Consider the following 23,520-nt stretch of genomic DNA (forward strand, 5'->3'; position numbering starts at 1 on the left):
TTCTACTTTCCCGACCTATGCCATGTTGGATAGTACTGTCTAGTTAGCAAAATTTCAGTAAACTACATTAAGTTGTGGGCCACTGATGAAAATATTTCATGGTGTGTAGCACTTCCCAAATTGCGTAACTTAATTTTCGTCAGCTCTGTTGGCAGTTCATAGCACTACCAAAGCTGCTAAGTGATTCATCATCATTCTCCTGGTTTTTTTAATGTCATCTTCATTCAACAGCTTTGGGTGACTTTCTCAAAGATTACAACAAGGTTGGCTCTTAGAGACCAGGATAATGGATAGGAGAGCAATCAAAGAATTTTAATGCTGTAAAATTGAATTACATTCCCATTAATGTCACAAATCATTTTTAAGAGTAAAAATATTTTAGACTTTTCAGATAGCCTTTATTTAATATACAATACTTATATGTGGTACCTAAGAACTAATGGTCCTTAAAGGTTTTGACCAATAGCCTTTAAAAAAAATATGTTATAAAGGTATGATCACCATTCTAATAATTGTGGACTAATAGCATGCTAGTACTGTTTAGAAAATAAAGATAACATACTCCTTGTTCTAAGGGAATGCAGATAAGGTTACATAGATAAATCATGTCAACATGGAAAGAAATTTGGTTTATGTCTGTTCTTTTTCATTTCACTGCACACCTCAATCTCATTTTGTGTAGCATTTTATAGACATTATGTTTTTGTTATGAGCTATTTCATACGGCTGGTCAGTTGTGCCTCGTAAAGAGAAGTCCAGTTAGGAATAAAATGATCCTGTTTTCTATTTTTCAAACCAGAGTTAAGCATGTTTACAGAGATTATCTCTAGTGACGGATATTCAACCTCCAGAAACTGTCTGGAAAGTCTACCACTCTGTGAAATAATAACAAATTATCTAAAGTCAACAAATACAATTATAATAGAGAAAGAAACATCAAAGGAAATGTTAAAGCCACAACAGAATGAAAATATAAAGTGAACACTATAAACCCTGTCTACAACCAATGCATAATCATCACCCAGGCAATACTTTAGAATCTGCTCACTGTTAGAAAATAGAGGACTAATTTTGTTTCTAAATTCTTTGTCAAAACACTTAGATGGGGGATTCTAAAAAAATGCTTTAAGTCTTTCATCCCAGGAAGGTGCCATTTAGAGTCCTGTCTCTGTATCGAGTATGTAGAAAATAGAAGGCCAGTTTTTGAGTTCAGGAACAGATTACAAGTACATGGGACCTAGAGTTCTAATACAAATTTACTATCCCTCTAGATTGTAAACTCGTTGGGGGTAGGGAACATATCTATCAACTGTGTTTTTTTACTGTACTTTCCCAAGTGCTTATTATAGTCCTCTGTACAGAGTAGGCACTCCACAAATATGACTGACTGCCACTTTGACCAAATTATTAACATGGCCTACTGGTAAGTGGCCTGAGAGTCTGAGGGCATGGGTTCTAATTCGAGCTCCACCACCTGTCTGCTGTGACCTTAGGCAAGTCATTTCACTGTACCTTTGTTACCTCATCTGTAAAATGGGAATTATGACTGCAAGCCTCATGTGGATGTTGTCCAACTTGATTTGCTTGTTGTTAGCTCCAACCTGATTAGCTTGTTGTTAGTATAATGTCTGGCACATAGGAAATACTTGGCAAATACCATATTTCCCCTATCCTCCCCCTGTCAGAAAACCCCCAAGCCTCAATGGCTACTTCTATAATATAGGTAAAATATTAATGAAGCATATAAAGTGAGAGCTCAAAGCAACAGTTCACATATTTTTAATTCTCTGGCAATCAACTCTATTTGCTGAGTGTTTATTGTGTGCAGAGCACTATACTAGACATATGGGAAGTACAATAGAATTGGTGGACATGATCCCCACTCAGAAGGTGCTTACAGTCTAGAATAGATACTATTCAATGGTGCTATTCAGTTGTAAATGCTAAATGATACTGACATGAACTATGGCAGCAACGTGTCTATACCATCCATGTTTGCCTCTTGAAGCTCCATGGTAGAAGCAATACAGAGTGAGAATCCAACAAGGAAGGGATATTTTTGCCTAGAAATGTCATTTCACCACATGAGAGGACATTCTTTAATTTCCATGTTTGAATTATATCTAGATAGAACTAGTTTTCATTTTCAGAATGTCATAATAATAATAATAATAGTATTTGTTAAGCACTTACTATGTGCAAGCATTATTCTAAGCTTGGAGGACTATACCTCCATGAACCGGTTCCTTCTTTAGATTTCTGAGCTATGCTTTAATAAGGGACAACAACCCTTACTAAAATGTTCATTTTCTGTGTGGTAGTTGTAGTCATTGCCCAGAACATTTCAGTCTCTTTAATGAGAAGATAATATCCCTGGATACAAAAGAAGAGCATTAAATTTCTCCCTGGGGCCACTCAGAGCTTCATAATTTATAAAGTGATAATGAAGATTCATAATGAATAGTTAAGTCCAATGTTGTATTTCTGCCATCGCACTGGAAAAATAAATGTTTACAATAAATATGTTGATGATCATATATTATAGTTGGGAGTAGGAAACAATGTGTAAAATCTTTCTCTTAATGTTAAAGGTTCCCTTTAAGCACTATTTCATAAATCTTGTGCTTATAGTTTTTACAGCTCAAGTCTTCTATTTGTGAAATCTTGATATATGGATTACTGAGAAAATATACCAAACTATATGTGAACATGCCATTTACTGTAATTTCAAATTATCATTCAATCACTGGTTGGAATTGAACTCTATAACTTGCATATTGTGTAACAGTGTAGCTTGTGTATTTCCAAGTATTTCATATTAAAGTGAGCCCTGATAAAGACACTGTTTCATCTGTCCACAGAACAACTACCTAATGCTTAGACCAGGAAATAATCGAGATCATAGCTATTACAAATATCTCAGAGGGAGGATCAACCTAATAATTTGAAAGAGTTGATTGAAACAATTAGATTATAAAGGATATGCCATTTAGAAACAATCAAGGAAGGAATAAACAATATTTTCACATTCCAAGTTTTAGAAATTGGATGTTATTTTAGAACTGTATCAAAAGGTTGCCATTTGCTTATTTATGTACTAAGAAATCTGCTACTAATGGTTGGGTTAATAAACCATGAAGCCAGGCCTCCTCTTCAGGGGCTATGCAAACTAGTGATTTGCTCTTGAACGATAACAAGCTGATTGATTTGCCACTTCCCTTTGCTCATATTTTGATATTACCAAGTGACATAAGGTGTCATTATTTGTTTGCAGATTTAAAATGCTACAGTGAAAATTGCCAAATTTCAATTTTTTCGAATACTGATTAAAATGCTTGCCATCCAATTTCTGCAAACCCAAATTAGGCAACATTTAGGAGTAAAAGCTGTCCGACAATACCAACCATGGTAACTGAGTACAAAAAATCCACTTGTAGTAAAATCACTGTGAAACTTGATTAGGATCTGATTTGAACTGCTGTAGACTGACTCCAATGCAGTGTTACCACTGAACTGTCCAATTTGAGGTGAGGTTTGGTCTGGTCCATCCCTAAAAGAGAGAAAATAACATTATAGTAAATGTCTTGGCTTTTTAACCTGGATTTTAAATTCCTATATGTCTATATGCCATTGCCATAGAACTGATATTTTACATATACCAAAAAATACAAAAACAGTGGTTAAGCTTTATACTTACAGAATTATTAACTAATAGAAACAGCATTCTATGCATGAATTACGTAACCTCTGTCACTATTCACTTCATGCTTTTCTTGTAATTTTCTATCCATAATTAGTTCATTCATATTAATGTCTATCTTCCCCACTGGACTATATGCTTCCTGGGGCAAGGAATGTACTTACCAACTCTGTTGTATTGTGCTCTCCCTAGCTGTTAGTACCGTGCTTTGCATTCAGTAAGCTCTCAACAAATATGATTGATTGATTTTTCTCCATTCTTTTGACTTTTTATGTACTGACTGATTTTTATTTCTTTGCAAACATTTAATTTTGTATGCTGCCATATGACCTACTCCGTTATTCCCTCTACTACTTCTGCTTTTGCTTTGTCCACATTATTTTCAGTTTCCCCCATTTCCTCCTTTCACAGCACTTTGCTCTCATTATATAAGTAGCTAGGACCCTGATAGGATTTTGAGGATGGGACCCTGGGCTACCAATAACTCTTAATCTTGATTTTTCATTCTGGAACCTTTTCTTCTGTAGTTATTACATTGCTCTCTATGACACTCTTTTTTAGCTCTCCCATTCCACACTACTACACTTTTCCTCCATTACCCTTCTGGGTGCTGCTTAACTGCTTCTGGATCACTAGTCTTGAGCAGTTGCCACAGAACCAAAAATAACACATTTCAGGCTCATCAACAAAGTCAAAAGAAAATTCAGGAATCTAGGCTCCTCACCCAGAATTCTCCTAGAATTATATATATATGTGGACAGTGTATTAGAGGTGACAAGAAATTTAATTAATTTTTAAACTATGAGTTCTTTGTAAAAGAATGTTGTAAATGGCAGTAGGCCATTAAAGTTTACTATTGTAAAATTTTTACTGAATTTCAAAATGTTTATCTCATTCCCCCATGTCTCTCCACCAAATTAAATAGTAAGTTATTCTTTACGTAAAACATTAAAGGACTATAAAGCTTCCAAAGACAGAAATAAGATCACTATTGCTAAGGCCCTATAATAAAATTTGGGAGGTTGTTTTATATTCAAATTTTCCTTTATATTCCTTTTGGTCAATTAAATTGAATATTACTGCCCTCTGTTGGTTATCTAACGAATCAAGGAATAGAAAAAGGGACACACTCATCATAGCCAAATTCTTATTTATATGTACCCACTTAGTGCTTTCTGGTAGTGGTGGAGACTCTAAAAGGATAATCAAGGGGGCATCATGACATACATAATGGGAACAGATCTCACCCTCCTGCCATAGTAGCATGGTCTAGTGGAAAAAACATGGGCCTGAGAGTCAAGGGGACATGGGTTCTAATCTGGGCTCTTTGTCTTGCCTGTTGTATAATCTTGAGGAAGTCACTTAATATTTCTTTATCTCAGTTCCCTCATCTGTATAATGGGAATTAAATTCCCAATTTCCCTTCCCATTAAACTATGAACTTCATGTGGTTCGGAACAGTGTCCCACCTGATTATCTGGCATATACCCCAGACAGAATCCATACAGTGCCTGGCACATAGTAACTATTTCAGAAATACTACAGTTATTGATATTATTATTATTCCCCAAATGACTAGAGGAGGATTAAAGGAATCCAAATAGTCAATCATTGGGAAATTTAATTTTTGTACCATAACTGTAGAGCCTGTTGGGGTTCTGGAAGGATGTTAATGATGGAACAGGACCTCTCCACTACTGTATGGTACTTGGGTAAAACATTTCTTCCCCATACCATGCACAAAATAAAGTGTAGATTCCCTATTATGCCATCTGAACATTTGTAGAATCTGTAAGTAGCCCAAAGTTAAGAATTTTCTACTCTTCTCTGCCTTCTTCCTTCTCTTTCCTGATTTTTTGGTGTGAGATAGCTAGCTATAAACTCTTCCCTAAACCATGGCCAATAGGAACCAAAAAGATTTGGGATCTTAATTCTTCAGGAGTTTCCTGTCATAAATGGAGGCCAAGGCTCAGTCCAATCATGAAGACTTCAGAACTAGGAACTCGTACAAAGGATTTGCTTATCACAACTAGATTTGCAGATTGCTAACTCACATTCTCTTGTCCCTGTCTGTTACATTCCCAGTGTATGTAATTGGGTGAAGGAGTGTGCAGGGAAAGTCTTCCTCTAGGAGTTTGATAAAACCTTTCTTGCTTTTGTAATTCTATGTAAATCTATGCTGTTCTTGCAATTTGAAAGGTCTTATTTAAGGTTTACCTTTTGCAAACTTTGGTGAATACCCAATTGTGATTTAATAGTAGTGAATGGACTGATCTAATTTAAAATTTACTGACGATAAAATGTATTAAAGCACAATCAGCATTTTCTACCCATCAAATATTTTTTTTCTGCCATAATTATATGCTATGTGACAACAAACTACCAAATCTGGTGTTTTCAGTTAGTTTGATTTCTTTCCAGAAGTTCAGCTATTGAACAAAGATTTGAAACACAGAACCTGAAAATATTTCCCTCCCTAGGTGAACTATATGATATACAGTGGAATTAATCAATTGCAATGGTTCCTTCTTACCATACAGTAATGAAATCATATATTGGTTCTGTTTGAAGCACTGTGAAATTGATGTAAATTCCATTTCCTGGTGGGACTCTTACAAGCCACAAACAGTCTTGAAAGTTAGGATATTCATCAGGGTATCCAGGAGAATAAATGGTGCCATTCATTGCAGTTATATTTCCCCCACACAGAGCTAAAAGATAAACAAACCCAAAATTCTAAATGCAGACTTTAAGACCTCACACACTTCGCTTTTTTTGAATGTTGAAAATGGAATATATTTCATAAGGAGAGTGAATTTTGATAGTACATGAAGGCTACCAATTGGAAACAAGTATTAATCAATTTGTCTTCACTTATTACTGAGAACCCCATTATTCAAATAAACTTCAAATTGATTTTTAATTTGACTTGATCTCACCTCAATATTAAACCCAATTATAGATCTCTGTTCTCCAATTTTCTACCTCTGGTATTACCAATTTCAAATTGCACAAACCCACTTTTAAAGGTTACATGTAGGGAGAATTATCAGGATCATGTATTTTTAAAGCCCTCTCATTCAATTTTCTTCTTTGCTAGTCAATGGCCTGCTAGGGATTGTTCCAAAACTATAGTTTTTTTTTGGTTTGTTTATTTACAATTTTATTGATAGTCTATAATACTTGCTAACTCTATGATGTCATTGATTTTTCTTCCATATATCATCATGTGATAACTCCCAGGAAACTGTGATGGTGTTTACAGTCTGATAAAGTCATGGCAAAAAACCACCACACCATTCTACATGAAGAATGATGAAGAGTAACCTGGGCAAAAGAGCATCAACTTTGCCAACATGATCCAAATTAATATGGAGCAGATAAAATACTGATAATGATTATGATATTGAAATAATTCACATGGCTAAAGCTACTTAGTTACAAGAAAATCTTAGTATTGGTCATGCAGTTTAGCAAGCTGGACAAAGGAAAAAAAAATCATTAGTGTGACAAAATTAGAACCAATAAAGCAAACTTGTTTCCACCCAAGAAAGCACATAGGTCTCTTCAATTTTAAACAAACATACCTTCACACCTTGGGAGAGGATGATTCCAGTTACGACTGACTCCATGGAGGCAAGTAAGAGCTGAGTTTCCAATTAATGTGTATCCAGGGTAGCATTCAAATGAAATAGTTTGGCCCACAGTAAAATCATTTCCAATCACAAAGCCATTACGAAATGGGCGGGGATCAGGGCAACTTTGCAACTGATAGGCTTGGGGAAAGATAACAAATTCAGTATCTCTTTTATTCATAATTTCAGAAGGCTATAGATCAAGAAAATGTGCACCATGGAAACACAAAATACATTTATACTGGGTGTTTTAAACAGATAATATTTCGCCTGAATTTCTTCTCATCCCTACAATTTTACAGTTTAAAATATCAGCACAATTCATAAAAATGTATTTTTTTCTCTGCACTTCATATAGACAATTTGCTTAGAGTCTTTTGACAAAATATAAACCTAGAACTACAATTTTAATCAGAGACATTCTGTTCTCTTTTTTCAGTATATGATTGCTTTCTGGTTTGTATCACATGTACTTAGTGAAAAATATCTATAGGAGTATTTCAATTTTCTTCAGAAAGGAACTGATTGTATGAAATCTGAATGGGAGAAACAAACCTTTCCTTCTAACAGGTGAATATTCTATAGAGTGTAAGTACCTTATGAGCAGGAGAGCAGGAAATTTTTTTTTGATTTGACTGTAATTTTATTTAATGAGTATCAATCAATCAACCCACAGTACTGTTTGACTGCTGACTGTATACAGAGCACTGTACTAATCACTTAAAAGAGTACCATACAATAGAGTTGGCAGACAGTGAGCGTTCAGTCTAGATGTGTATGTCTTCAAAATGCCTTTCATTCCACATATACATTTTGAAATGATGTCTTATTTTGAGTGCTAACCAAGATTAGTCTCAGATTTTTTTTAAAAAGTGATTTGTTCATGTATTTTCAGAGTGCTACATATTTCCAGTTATAAGAGATAGTGAGCAATATAGTCATTATTGTGTCAGCAAAACAAAGCCCATCATATCACTATATTCAACAAACAGAATTATTTTGATAAATGTACACTATTCATTTCATTGTTGAGGTTTAATACAGGCAAGAAAAAAACACACTTCTCAGACATAACATTTAAATTCATCAGAATACATCAAGTAGTATGGAATTATAATTCAAATGGTTCGAGAAGCTATTTTTTCAAACAACATGTAAATTAAACTCTTTTTTAAAATACTGATTAATGTCCAAAAGACTCCTGTAATGGGAAAATTGTATTCTCATAACTGTTAATTCAGTGAGAATTAATGGGGTGAGACAAGTGGTTTTTCAAGATACCATTAGAATTGTTATTTCTATATTATCATTACAATATGCCTGCCAACTCTGTTACATTGTTATTTGAATTCCCCCAAGTGCTCAATACAGTGCTCTACACGCAGTAAGCACTCAACAAATATGACTGACTGAGGGATTTATCCACTTCTTTCATTATATTGAAATGGCTTACACCCATGACACTCATTATTTCCCTGTAGCAAATACTGCAAATATGTAAAAACACATATTTTACTGTCACTGTCACTGGGAGGACAAGTTATACAGTAACTCTGACATGGAATCTGGGATGGGTAGCTATGTCACCCTTTGACTAAAGTTAGGCATATGTACACAATAATTTCTTCCTGCACCAAATCTACTTGCCCCAACTTCTAGTTTATGTTGTAACAAAGAGACTTGTGCTTTGGATAACATTTCCCAGATTCTTCCACCACACCAAAGTGAATTGTGTAATAACAATAAATGCTATAGAAACTGGGTATTGATTTTGATATAATTTCTTTTAAATAATTGAAAACATTTGAACTATCAAAAAGCACACTATAAAATGTAACTCCTGTTTTTTTTCTATGTATATATGGCCTATGTATATATGTCCTTTCTCATTCCACCCACATATTCAATCTGTCACCAAATCCTGATGGTTCTACCTTCATAACATTGACAAAATCTGCCCTTTCCTCTCCATCCAAACTGCTATCTTGCTGATCCCAAGCCACCTGGACTACTGCATCTGACTCCTCCCTCACCTCCCTTCCTTCTGTCTCTTTTCACTCCAATTTGTACTTCACTGTGCTGCACACTATCACTCATCTATCATCAAAATTGTTCAGTCCATGGCTCCCCACTCCTCAAGAACCTCCAATAGCTGCCATCAAACAGAATTTCCTTGTCATCTGCTTTAACGCCCTCAATCAGTTTGCTTCATCCTACCTCAGCTCACTAATCTCCTACTATTGCCCGGCCCAAACACTCCATTCCTCTGGCACCAGTTTACACACTATATCCAATCTCAACTATCTCACCATCGACCCCTCTTCTCAAGTCCTTCCCGTAGCCGGAACTCCCTTCCCCTTCCTACCAGGCCACTGCTCTCTCCACCTTCAAAGCACAATTAAGGTCACCTCTTCTCCATGAGGCTATCCCTGACTAAGCCGTTTTTTCCCCAGCTCACTCTCCTTTCAGTGTTGTCTATATACTTAGAACTGTGTCCTTTGGACACTCGATATTCACCGCACCCCTAACCCCACCACAATTAGGTACATATCTTTAAACTATGTGTTACAAATTATTTATTCATATTAATGTCTGTTTCCCCATCCAGACTATAAGCTATTTTGGGCAGGTAATGTTAATTCTCTTGCATTATATTCTCCATATCGCTGAGAATGGTGCTCTGCAAATAGTAAGAGCTCAGTAAATACCATTAATTGATTGATTGATATTTGAAGTTCTGTTGTGATGATCTGTCCCTGATTTTTGTGAATTGCACCAACCATGCTTTAACTTTATTAGTCAGAATAAAGGGGGCTTTCGGGGAAGCAATGTTCACCTGTCCAATAATCAATCAGTAAATTATATTTATTGAGTGCTAGCTGGGTGCAGAGCACTGTACTAAGAGCTTGGACAAGTACAATCTAACAGAGTTGATAGACATGCTCCCTGCCCATAATGATCTTACAGTCTCATGCATAGTTTTAAGTGGTTATTATATGCTAGGGAAAATGACAACCATATTGGACAGTCCTTCTCCCACATCTAAGATGGTGGGAAAAAAAATATTTTATCCCCATTTTTCACATGAGGAAGCAGAGTCACAGAGGAGTTATATGACTTGCCCAAGGTCAAGCAGTAGGCATTTGGAGGAGGCATAGAGGAGGTAAGACTATAATTCAGGTTGTCTACTAGACCCCACCATGTCCTCCCTGAAAAAGTAAAGGTCAGAGTAGAGTAAAGGTCATGTTTTACAAAGTCCCATGCCTATTTGAAACTTCCTCATGGTATCCAAGCATCATACACAACAATCTCATTTTAAGATTAAACAAAATGGAAGATAGGGTATTTACTATTTCACCTTAATTAATTTGAAAGAATTATGAATAATAAATTTTCAACTTCATTATAATTTTATTCTGTGAACCTACCTTGATATACTATGTGGAATCCTTGTTTGTTTTGAGAATAATCACTATGAAAATACAAACTGGTTTCATGAGTTGTGCTGAATAGAGAAGCTGGTGTCTGAGGCCCACTAAGTCGTCCAATAACAGTGCTAGTTTCTGTAGAGCCACTTCTTACTTCCAAATAATCATGAATTGTTTCCGTAGAAAAATTTACAAATTGCAAGTGTACTCCTAAGAGGAAGGAAAACAAATGCATACATTTCCAGTAACTGACTACTTCATAGTTCATATTTGAATCACTAAAATATGATCAGAATCTAGTTACTATTATATTAAGACTAATTCTTACACAGTCATACCCCTTCCTGGAAAGAGATTCATCAATCTGGTGCAGTGATTTAGTGCTTTTCCAACATCAAAATACTGGAGGAAATCATTTGTCATTATTTTGGAATAGTTAGTTCACTCATCTCAAGTGGATGATCAATTAACTCCTAGTGAAGAATTATTCATCATAGGGACTGCCCAATTTCAGTGATTAAGAATGCAGATCTGCCTCTTAGCTTTTCAAATGCCTCTGTTACAATTAATAACTATTATTTTTTTTTTTTTTACCATCAAGTTCATGTACTCAGAGTAAGTCTAAGAGTAACTTAAAAAGACTACATTCTTGAAAAAGTTCTTTGCCAACACTGGTTCCTTCACTGGGAGGACAGGTTATATGTGACATCCATAATGCAAGAGGAATAAGAACACTTCCAATAAATTAAAGGATATGTTATTTAGGAGGGGAAAGGAAACAATGCTTACCTGAAATTAGACAAAGCAATGATCTTTTAGGAACAATTCATTATAAAATACATATTAATAGAGACAAAAATATAAAACAATGTGATATAATTGTACAGTATTTTCCTAAGAGAACAATGTAAATTGGCTTTAAAATACTCTTATTTAAGTGGAGTGTTTCATATTCTAAATAGTTGAGTTATATTCACTGGAATTATTTGTTTCATATTCCTGAAAATATTGAGTCTGATTTTACCCATAGTGTAGCAATTTGAGCTGGGAAGGATTGCAATCCTGTTCAGGCTTCTATTGGTTAAAGGCCTGAGGGGAAATAGGGTGTCTTACTGAAAACAACATTGCCCTAAAGGCTAAAGCTTATATTTCCTAGAATGCTCTGAGTATGAATCAAAGTGAGTAGAGATTTTTATCATTAAAGAGAGGAGTCATTGTCTTGCTAAAATCTCTCTGCCTGTTTTACTGCTATAATATACTGATATTTTGTGGAGTGTCCTTCCATATACAGTTTGTGAATTACTTTCTGAGAAATGGAAAAGTCTGTAGAGAAATTTCTATATCCAATGTGTACTGTAATTTGGATTATCTTCACCATTTCTCATCCTGTACTATAAATTAATTTCTGTTTCTCAGTTTGCTATTCCTGTGGTGTTTTTTTTTTTGTAATGGTATTTGTTAAGCACTTGCTACATGCCAAGCAGTAGACTAAGTGCTGGGGTAGATATGAGTTAAATAGGTTGGACACAGTCCCTGTGTCACTTTGGGCTCCCAGTCTAAATAGGAGGAAGTATACCATACACATAGTGATTGAATCAACATTTTACTGATGAGCACAGAGAACTTAGGTGATTTGGCCCAGGGAACACAGCGGGCATTTGGCAGAGCTGGGATATCTTGGGCTCCTCCCGCAGGAACCCCAACAGACCAGCTATCTCAATGCCATAGTGGACATGAAGCTAGCTCTGATTTGTAACCATACTCCAAGGAATTTGGTAAGTACCAGGGTTCTACAAAACAGGGTTGTTGAAAGTGAAGAGTGAGTAAAGAGTCTTACTCACTATTAAGGACAAGGAGGATGAGAAAAGGGATTAATTCTCTCTTTGAACCAAGTGAAAGGGTGCAATTTGACACTTTCATTTAAAAAATGCTAAAGCTCGACCAAGATCCAGGCAGTGAGGCTTCAGTGAATGCTATTTCAATTGATTATATTTACTGAGCATATACTGTGTGCAGAACGTTATTCTAAAAATTCACTCCCTGCAATTCTGTAATCAGTATGGCCTCTGTCCTCAACTCCCCTTACAATAAATCTTCAACATTTCCATCACTCATTAGATTGTAAGCCCCTTAAGGATAGGGACCTTGCTACTTTCCAAAGCAATTACTAAAGTCTCTTGAACACAGTAAGTGCTCAATAAATATTATTAACCAAATGAATTAATTAATGCTCACCACTCCTTCAATTTAATCCCTAGGTCGAGCAGAAAATCCCTGACCCAGAGCTGCAAGTGGAGCCACATCGTGTGCATACATGTGCATCTATTTGTAGATGGGAAGATCTTCTGGAATTCAGACATTTTGAAGGATACATACCGAATCCTATTGGCAGTTTGATTGTCCATGTACAGTCTAAGCTGCTGGGATAGTTTCCAGGAAACCCAGGACTCAGGATCACACCACTGAAGTCAGACATGGCACCACCACATTGAGCTGCCAAATTAAGGAACCAATATAATCATTTGTAATTATTTCAATAAAGTCTGAAACCTTCCAGTGGGATTATTTCATCTTCCAATGGGTTTCAGGTTTTCAAAAAGTGTGCCATAATATTTCAAACATCCTATCTTCATTCAAAAATTGACTACCTATTCAATTGAGCAATCACCATCATACACTAGATTTTCCAATACTTCCAAAATTTAACAGGTTTCCTGCATAAAAAAGATGTTTGATGCTCAATAAACACCCATTTCATTCTGACATACTGTGTTCATTTTGGCTAGGGTATGATGGCAGAATTAGTAATTTTTCTCCGATACTCTGATACTTACAACATGATACCAAGTTGGAAGAAACTGTTGTGCATGTGTGCGTGGGAGTTGGATATGACACAAATATGAAAATATGAGCAATGTGGGTTTCAGGAAGGCCACAATCCTCACATTATAGAAGAACATGGATGGAGGAATTGCTTTGGTACAGTGTAATGATCTAGCATAGTTTTGCTGGGATAATGAGAATGTGAAGCTAGTTTTTGCTGAGGGCAAAAATTAGCCTTCTAATGCCATCTCTGGGGAACAATTTAAAATCCCTGTAAAGAGTGAATGGACATTTTAATATTGAATAAAAGGATACTGCAGTTTTCATTATGAGCTAACATTTTAATTCTAAAAGCTCAAAGCAAATATGAGGTCACTGTCCATTTACTTCTAAGTAAGTATAGTTTTTAGTAAAATTGTATCCTTGGACTCCTACTATGTTGATTTGTTGACTCATTTCTCAATCCAGGCTTGCAGAAGCCAGGTAAATGGTTTGCCAAGCAAACAGAAAGAGATTATGTAATTTGGCAAATATGGTGGTGCAATTGAGGGGTAATTTATATCAGGTACACAATATGGGTGCAAATTGCTTAAATTACATCTAATTGAATTACTGATTGGCTGTCCCTGGGTGCCCCTATCTGATCTGCTCCACCCAGTTGGAGAAGACATGGTTATCTGCTACTTCCTCTGATTGGTTCCTGCAGAGGGGATATGACTTATTTGGAAGGTCTGTCCATCGTATGACATGATTTTCTGATGTAGTAAGTGAAAGGAAGGGTGCTCAAGTTTTTTAAAAATCCCCCTTGGTTCCCAATAAGATCATAGTGGGACACAGAGACCGAGTGACAGAGAAAATATTTCAGAAAATCAAAATTAGTTTCCTTCCTTGTTCCTAGGAATTCATTCAATCATTTATTGAGTGCAGAGCTAGGAAGAGTCCAACTCATTGATGGTCTGGGTTGGGGAGGGAGAGAAAGCTGAGGCTGCCTTGGGGTGCGGAGCCATGGAAGGTCAAAGAAGAAGGAGGCAGGGGGGTTGCAGATGGGGTGAAAGTGGGGTTCATCAAATGACCCAATTAGTCAATCGTATTTAGAGAGCAATTACTGTGTGCGGAGCACTGCTCACTTGGGAGATTACAATATTTTAAGAATATAAGACACATTCCCTGCTTACAATGAGCTTACAGTTTAGAGAGGGAGACAAACATTAATATGACCAAATAAAATTACATTTATGTATATAAATTCTGCTGGACTGGGCAGGGGGATGGATATAGGGAGCAAGCTTAGTCAGGTAAGGCCTCTTGGAGGAGATGTGCCTTCAGTGAGCCTTTGAATGAGGGGCGAGTAATTGTCCATAGAATATAAAGGAGGAGGGCATTCCAGGCCAGAGGTGGTGGTGAGATAGATTAGAAGGAGACAGAGTGAGAAGGTTAACATTAGAGGAGAGAGGTGTGTGGGCTGGGATGTAGTAGGAGAGTGAGGAAGGAGAGGCCGAGGTGATTGACTGCTTTAAAGCCAAAGGTGAAGATTTTTTGTTTGATGGGATATGGATGGGCAACCACCTCAAGATTCCTCAAGAACCTCCACTTCCCTCTTTCCTAGCTCCACCCTCTTGTCTCTAGGTTGGTGACTATAATAGCTGAGGTAACAATGAGGTGGTAAGATACTGTGCAGCTTATCTGGGCATCTTAGAAGAATTCCCCAGATAAACAAAATAATGATAATAATCCTTTGCAGAACCTTTATTTCATCATTTCCTTTTCAGAAGTAGTGGCTTTATTCAGTCATGTCTCCTTTCCTTTGTTGCCTTCTAGACTGTAAGATCATCTTCTAGACAGTAAATCGTTGTGGAAAGGGAATGTGTTTACCAACTCTGTTATATCATCCTCTCCCAAGCACTTACTAAGGTGCTCTGCACACAGTAAGTGCTCAATATATAGGGTTGAATGACTGACTAAACCAAGAGATTAGATAATATCCCTGAGATATACCTGCCACACTTCTAACCGCTACAGAGTCATCACTACTCATGTCCTTCCCTCCTATTCTACTATCTTCCTGAACCTTTGAAATTCTCACTTCTAAGAGCTGACACATGCCACATCTCTTCTCCTCTTCCTTCAAGATCTCTGACCTTAGAGTGAAATAATAATAACAATTATATTTGTTCATTCATTCAATAATATTTATAAGTGCTTAGTATGTGCCAAGCATTGTAGTGGATACAAAATAATCAGGTCAGTCACAATTCTTCTCCTACATAGGGCAAACAGACTAAATAGGAGATGAAATGGGCACTGAATTCCCAGTTTACAGATGAGGAACTTGAAACACAGAAAAATTAAGTACCTTGCACAAGATCACATTATCATTAAGTGGTGAAGCATGGATTAGAACCCAGGTCCTCTGACTCCCAGGTCCATGCTCTATAAACTGTACCACACTGCTTCCCGAGAAGCAAAACAGCAAGAAAAATGAAAAATAAGAAAATGCATAGGGAAATGAATATGGAAGAAAAAAAAGATCTCAGAGAATACAAAATTATTTTAAGACTCAATAGTGTGCACATTATAGGATTTTGTTACCTAACAAAGCCATGCTGTACTTTCTGAGGACTAGCAGGTAATGGTAAATGGGCTTTTTACAATATGGTAAGCTTCATCAATGATAATCACTGGACATACCTAGGCATATTGGAATTGGGTAATTCCATCTTCTTACTGGTCCAGGCATACAGGTTATATGCGAATGCCCCTACAGAAATGGAAGCAACTGAGTTTGGCAAATATTTAATGAGACAATATAAATAGCCAAGTAGTAAAAATGAAATTAGTATTTACATTAAATGGATAAAATTAGGTTTTTATTGAATACTGTAAACTACATTGACCCACATTATATTTAATAGATGGAAACTAGAAAGCAAGGAGAAAGTTCACAATATTTCCATTAAACCCAATCATTCTAATAGGGTAAATAGAAATCAAGATCAACCTCAGTTTAAATCTACTTTTTATTAATTTAACCTATAATGATTTGTTTAGGCTTTGTATAACTGAAAACCCAATGAACTACATGTTAAATATATTCAGAACAAAAATGAAAGAAAGCAAGTTGATCAAGTACTTCACAAATTCTTTCAATAGAAAAAAAAACAGTTTGGTGAATCCTTCATTGTATTTTGGTGCCATTTCTTTATTTGAAAAACTATGGAAAAAATATAAATATCTTATATTTAACTTTACTACATTAGGCTATTTCCTCTCAGGGGCTATGTGTTAAGTTAATTAAACTATCTTTGTCTCAACTCTATACCAACAAGGACATATTCCTTGGGTAGGATTGAATGTACTATGAGTACAAAGTTTGTAAAATCTTTACAGTGGTACTCAGATGAAAGATGCTTCATAGAGTTAATATGAAATGTAAAATGTATATTTTTAGATGATAACCTTTGGAAAATAATGAGATATTGAAATAATGTCACACTTTGCATTCCCAAACCAATCTATTTTGGGCACATTCTACAGGCCCTCAAGTATAGAACATATATGGAATGGAACAGAATAACTGGCAAATAAAACCAGTTTGGTGTTCTGTAATCAAGAAAGAAACAGCAAATATTGAGTAGTGGCTTCCTTCATAAGGATCATGGGGCAAAGAGGCGAAAACAAAAAATGTGGCCCATCATTTCAAAGAGCAAACCTATTAGCACAAGAGATGGCCAGTCTTTTTGAACAGGTGACTATAAGTAGTTGGTATTTGTATTTGTTAAGCGCTTACTATGTGCCGAGCACTGTTCTAAGCGCTGGGGTAGACACAGGGGAATCAGGTTGTCCCACGTGGGGCTCACAGTCTTAATCCCCATTTTACAGATGAGGGAACTGAGGCACAGAGAAGTTAAGTGGTCTTGCACATGTACACTCAGAGACCCATGCACATTTATTCAGTTGTAAAATAGATGAACTAATTTTTACCAGAGCTTAAGTTTACTCATCAATTACAAAGTTAGTCACTTTTGGAAGTAAATTAGCTCTTTCAATCTCCTTACTTGAATACATTGTACACAGCTTGGATAACATACTAAATGGTTCTCCTTTAGGGTTAAACATTTCCCCAAACTTTTTACCATCTTATCAAGAATTACCTTGCCTTACGGGGGAATTGGTTTTCTCCTAAATAATAAATAGTAACAACAACAACAAAAAAAATTCACAATATAATGTGCCTTACCTGAAGAGAGTATCCTTGATCACATTGAAAAGACACCACATCTCCAACCATATATCTGTCTCCAAGTTTAATTCCACTGCTTGGGGTTTGTGGTTCAGGACAAGAATCCAAGCCAATTGCTATGAAAATTGTAGTAAATACTTTTTTAAAAATCAATCTCACTGAAAAATTATTCAAGTGAGGAACTTGGAAGGCCTATTGAGGATAATCTATGTTTCAGTAATCATTTAGTAAATTCTATTTCTTCCTCATTATTGTATGAGGTTTAGGCAATACAGGTGCTTCATTCTATAAAAACAATACAACCTTTGTGGAAGGACAAAGAAATGCTACTCGTTATTTCTAAATTGACGCCTAGGTTTATACAAATTAACCCACTAATGGTTACTTTTTCTGGGATGTGTCATATACTGTCAGTCCATCTTTTCTCAAACAAATATTCCTGTTTTAAATGAAAGGGGCAGGTATTTTATATTTTAAGTGCCATTTAGATACTTAACATGTTTATTTTAAATAGTTACCTCTAAAAATGGATCAGACACATAAAATAAAAGGATTTCCATTATTTTGCACCATAACTCCACTTACGAATACAAGCATATGTGCCACAGCTTTACAATTCATAGATATAGTATTCACTCAAAAGTACCGGCCCAAAACACTTGGATAAATTAACAGCATTACAAAACTACCAATATGTTTTGAGGAATGTAAAACTTTCTGAAGTTATAATGGTACTACTGTAAAGGAAATGAGAGGTGGTTTAGGATACAATGCAATAAACCTTTGAAATATTCATGATACTAAAAATCCATGGGAAAAGTTTAAAACTAATGAACAATGTCATATGTACAGAATAGTCATTAAAATTACTATATTAGTATTATACTACAGCACTCCCTAAATAATTAACTTTGCTTTCACTTACTTAACATTGTAATATCCTTGATATTGCACTGTTAATAATTCAACATTATTCATATTTATTAAGACCTCATGCTTGACTTTGTGAACAGCCGTTTAAAATTTCATGACTTCAGGATATTTGTATATTTCTATATTTTTAGGAGATTAGCCAAAATTTTAAACATGTTTTTTGGTCACTGAATTGTTGTCTTAATTGAGTATGGAAGTAGTATAACCAAATCTATTGGAAAAGTCTTACAACACATTTTAAAAATTAGTAGAATAATTTCTGCTAGAATGCAGTAGCTGTGTTCTTTAAGAACCTCACGTTATGAGAAAATGGTGTTATAATAACCATTGATATAATGCCAACTAATGGGCTGGGAACAGGTGTTTGGAATATACCACAGTGACTGATTTTTTTTAAATTAAAATTCTTATACTATTATGTCCACAAACTATTAGATTGTTTTAGATTTTCTTTCCTTTCATCGTTCTACTGTATGAAGAACAGCATGGTACCCTATTGACTGAGGCACTCAGTCAACCATTCAATCATATTTTTTGAGTGCTTACTCTATGCAGAGCACTGTACTAAGTTCTTGGGAGAGTACACTATAACAATAAACAGACACATTCCCTGCCCACACCAAGTGAGTGTAGCAACATTACATCTTACATGACACCATGTGTACACATACAACCATTTCTCCCTACACCAAATCTCCTATATATATATATCTAATAGATATTCTACCACACATGTTACTCTTGAAAATATTTAAACAGAGTTAACCTCGGTCATGTGGATGGACTAAATTTCCCTTACTCTTTTGAAATGTATTATCAAGGAGGATTTTTTTTTTTAGTAGTCAAGGCAAAAATGGCAAGATATCCCCTCCAAGTTCCTAACACTTGGCTTTCCTAAAGGAGTAAAAATTTTTTTTGTGGTTCTTATTAGTACTTATTGGGTACTGTGAACTGTGCTAAATCAGGCTATGCAGATCAGACAGTCTCTGTTCCACTTAGGGCTCAGAGCCTAAAAGAGAGAGAGAGAGAGAGCAGGGGAATTTTTTCCACAAAGTACCTAAGAGGCTGGAACAACGGTTCCTGATTTCACAGAGATAGGTTTCCGAGAAGGACAGCATTAAAATAAGCAATGTGAAAGCAGAACAACATTGAAAGAGAAGAAAAAATATTACAAAGGTAATTATGCCTGCTGAGTCACTCAAAGTGAAACTAGAGAAATTTATGCTGAAATGAGACAGACAGGATATTAGGGGGAGTCAAAAGCAATGTTATCAGTTCAAAAGCTGAGATGAGAGGGTTGATGTAGCCAGCTGGAAGGGAAAAAGTCCATTTAAAAGAAAGCATTCTTTAAAATGCCCAATTACAGAAGCAATATTCTTCAACCACTCATTCTCCAGTAACTCCTTTCCCACTGCTTTTACACGTGCCTAAGTTATCCCCTATCCTTAAAAAACCTTCCCTTGCCCCTGACATTCATTCATTCAATAGTATTTATTGAGCACTTACTATGTGCAGAGCACTGTACTAAGCACTTGGAATGTACAATTCGACAACAGATAGAGATAATCCCTGCCCATTGGCAAGCTTACAGTCTAATGGGGGGAGACATACCGACAAAAACAATAGCAACAAATGCAACCAAGGGGATGTACATCTCATTAACAAAATAAATAGGGTAATAAAAATATATACAAATGAGCAGATGAGCACAGTGCTGGGGGGGGAGGGAGGAAGAGGGGGAGGAGCAGAGGGAAGGGGGGGAAGGGGCTTAGCTAAGGGGAGGTGAAAGGGGAGGCAGCAGAGGCAGCAGACGAAAAAGGGAAGGCCTCTTGGAGGAGGTGAGCTCTCAGTAGGGATTTGAAGAGGGAAAGAGAGTTAGTTTGGTGGAGGTGAGGAGGGAGGGCATTCCAGGACAGCGGGAGAACGTGGGCCGGGGTCGATGGCAGGATCGGTGAGAACGGGGGATGGTGAGGAGGTGGGCGGCAGAGGAGCAGAGCATGTGGGGTGGGCAGTAGAAAGAGAGAAGGGAGGAGAGGTAGGAGAGGGCAAGGTTATGGAGAGCCTTGAAGCCTAGAGTGAGAAGGTTTTGTTTCGTGAGGAGGTTGATAGGCAACCACAGGAGGTGTTTAAGAAGGGGAGTGACATGCCCAGAGCATTTCTGCAGGAAGATGAGCCGGGCAGCGGAATGAAGAATAGACTGGAGTGAGGAGTGACAGGAGGAAGGGAAATCAGAGAGAAGGCTGATACAATAATCCATCCGGGATATTATGAGAGCCTGTAACAGTAAAATAGCCGTTTGGGTGGAGAGGAAAGGGTGGATCTTGGCGATATTGTAAAGTGAGACCGGCAGGTATTGGTGGATTGGATGTGTGGGGTGAACGAGAGAGCCAAGTCAAGGATGACACCGAGCTTGCGGGCCTGAGAAACAGGAAGGATGGTCGTACCATCCACAGTGATAGGGAAGTCAGAAAGAGGACAGGACTTGGGAGGGAAGATAAGGAGCTCAGTTTTGGACATGTTGAGTTTTAGGTGGAGGGCAGATATCCATGTAGAGACATCCTGGAGGCAGAAGGAGATATGAGCTGGAAGAGATGGGGAGAGGACAAGGGCAGAGATGTAGATTTGGGTGTCATCTACATAGAGATGATAGTTGAAGCCATGAGACCGAATGAGTTCACCAAGGGAGTGAGTGTAGATGGAGAACAGAAGAGGGCTGAGAACTGACCCTTGAGGAACTCCTACAGTTAGAGGATGGCAGGGGGAGGAGCCTGCGAAGGATATCGAGAATGAACGGCCAGAAAGATAAGAAGAGAACCGGGAGAGGATGGAGTCCGTGAAGCCAAGGTGAGATAAGGTGTGGAGAAGGGGATGGTCGACAGTGTCAAAGGCAGCTGAGAGGTCAAGGAGGATCAGGATAGAGTAGGAGCCATTGGATTTGGCAAGAAGGAGGTCATGGGTGACCTTTGAGAGAGCAGTCTCAGTAGAGTGGAGGGGACGGAAGCCAGAGATAACTGACATCCTTCAGTTATCACCCCATCTCTCTCCTTACATTTCTCTCCAGACTCACTGAGTAAGTTGTTTACACTGGCTGCCTCTCCTCTCCTCCAGTTCCCTCTGGCCCCACTGAAATGGAACTGCCACTCCCTCCACTCCACAGAAGCAGCCCTCTCTTAGGTCACCAGTAACCTCCCTCTTGCCAATTTCAATAGCCTCTACTCATTATAATTCTCTTTGTACTCTCTAGTGTCTTCAACACTGTGTATCTGGGAAGCATTATCTTACTTGACTTCACCAACACTGTCCTGTCTGGTTTTCCTCCTACCTTTATGACTGCACCTTCTCAGTCTCTCTCACAGGCTCTTCTGTTTCCCACTGTGTAGCTGTAGGGCTGCCTCAAGGGTCAATTCTGGGTCCCCTTCTATTCTCCATCGATCACCATTCCTTTGAGAACTCATTTACTCTCTCAGCTTCCACTACCATCTCTACACAAATAATTCATGAATCTACCTCTCCAGTTTCTGCTGACCTCTCTGTGTTTCTGCTGTCTTACATTTCCTCCTGCCTTAAGGACATCTCTACTTGGATTTACTGTGGTTCGCTCAAACCTGTGTATATCCAAAACAGAAATCATCCTAATAAATATGGTATTTCTTAAGCATTTTCTATGTGCCAAGCATTGGAGTAGATACAAGATAATCAGGTTCTGCATGGGACTCACTGTAGGAAATAGGACAAACAGCTAGTACAGTGCTTTGGACATAGCAAGTGCTCAGAAAATGGCATTAATTGATTACTGATTGATTTAGAGTGCCAAACATAGGGTAGCAAGAGTTTGTAGGAAGATTGAAGTGAAGGATTATGATGAGGATAATAATGACAATGATAATAATAATATTTGTTATGTTTACTGTTTGCCAAGCTCTGAACTAATCCCGACTTTGCCACTGCTGTATGATCTTGGGCAAGTTACTTAACTTCTTTGTATGTCAGTTGCTTCATCTGTAAAATGGGGATTAAGACTGTGAGCCCCACGTGGGACAACTTGATTACACTGTATCTACCCTAGTGCTTAGAATAGTGCTTGGTACATAGTAAGTGCTTAACAAATAATTATTATTATAAGTTCTGGGAAAATACTAGACAATTAGGTCAGACACAATCTCTGTCCCTCCTGAGACTCACAGTCTAACAGGGAGGGAAAACAGGGTTGAACCCCCATTATAAAAACGATGGAACAGAAACATTCAGTGACTCACCCAAGGTCACACAGCACGCAAGTGCTGAAGCTGCATTAGAACCCAGATCCCCAGGTACAAGGGCCTCTGCTCTTTCCACTAGGTCATGCTGCTTCAATATTATAAAGTGACTTAAAGCTCTTCACCAAATTCAAAATATCAAGAAGTAGTTACTAATTTCAATTTGTTTATAAGATCATTGTTCTTGTTTTTAGGATATTTCACTTGCTAATGCTATCATAAGGGATATTATTAACTATTTAATTGAGCAGCAGATGTGTCTAAGATTAATATTGCATGGGTTGCTTATGCGCACCATGTAAGTTCAACAAAGATAATATAAATGAAGTTAATCCAATAGTATGATCATCTGTGTACAAAATCCTTTACTGGGCACTTAGTAGACTGAAATAAAGATAAGAACCTGATTCTTGCCCTCAATTTAGTGCCAATTAATCTCAAAACAATTTTCATATTAATTTAGAAAAGAGAGTTACATAATACAAAATCATTCCTAAAAAAGTGC

General features: G+C 37.0%; 1 protein-coding gene across 1 annotated transcript in view; it reads right to left on the reverse strand.

Moving 5' to 3' along the window:
- Positions 1 to 23,520, reverse strand: part of CSMD3 (CUB and Sushi multiple domains 3) — a 778,187-nt gene that overhangs the window by 99,411 nt on the left and 655,256 nt on the right. Inside the window, 7 exon segments of the mRNA XM_029063925.2 lie at positions 3,405 to 3,550; positions 6,234 to 6,411; positions 7,288 to 7,476; positions 10,764 to 10,973; positions 13,140 to 13,256; positions 16,275 to 16,344; positions 17,824 to 17,942. Coding sequence (XP_028919758.1) covers positions 3,405 to 3,550; positions 6,234 to 6,411; positions 7,288 to 7,476; positions 10,764 to 10,973; positions 13,140 to 13,256; positions 16,275 to 16,344; positions 17,824 to 17,942 — 1,029 coding nt within the window.

The sequence above is a fragment of the Ornithorhynchus anatinus genome, chromosome 4 (genome assembly GCF_004115215.2).
Source record: "Ornithorhynchus anatinus isolate Pmale09 chromosome 4, mOrnAna1.pri.v4, whole genome shotgun sequence".
NCBI lineage: Eukaryota > Metazoa > Chordata > Mammalia > Monotremata > Ornithorhynchidae > Ornithorhynchus > Ornithorhynchus anatinus.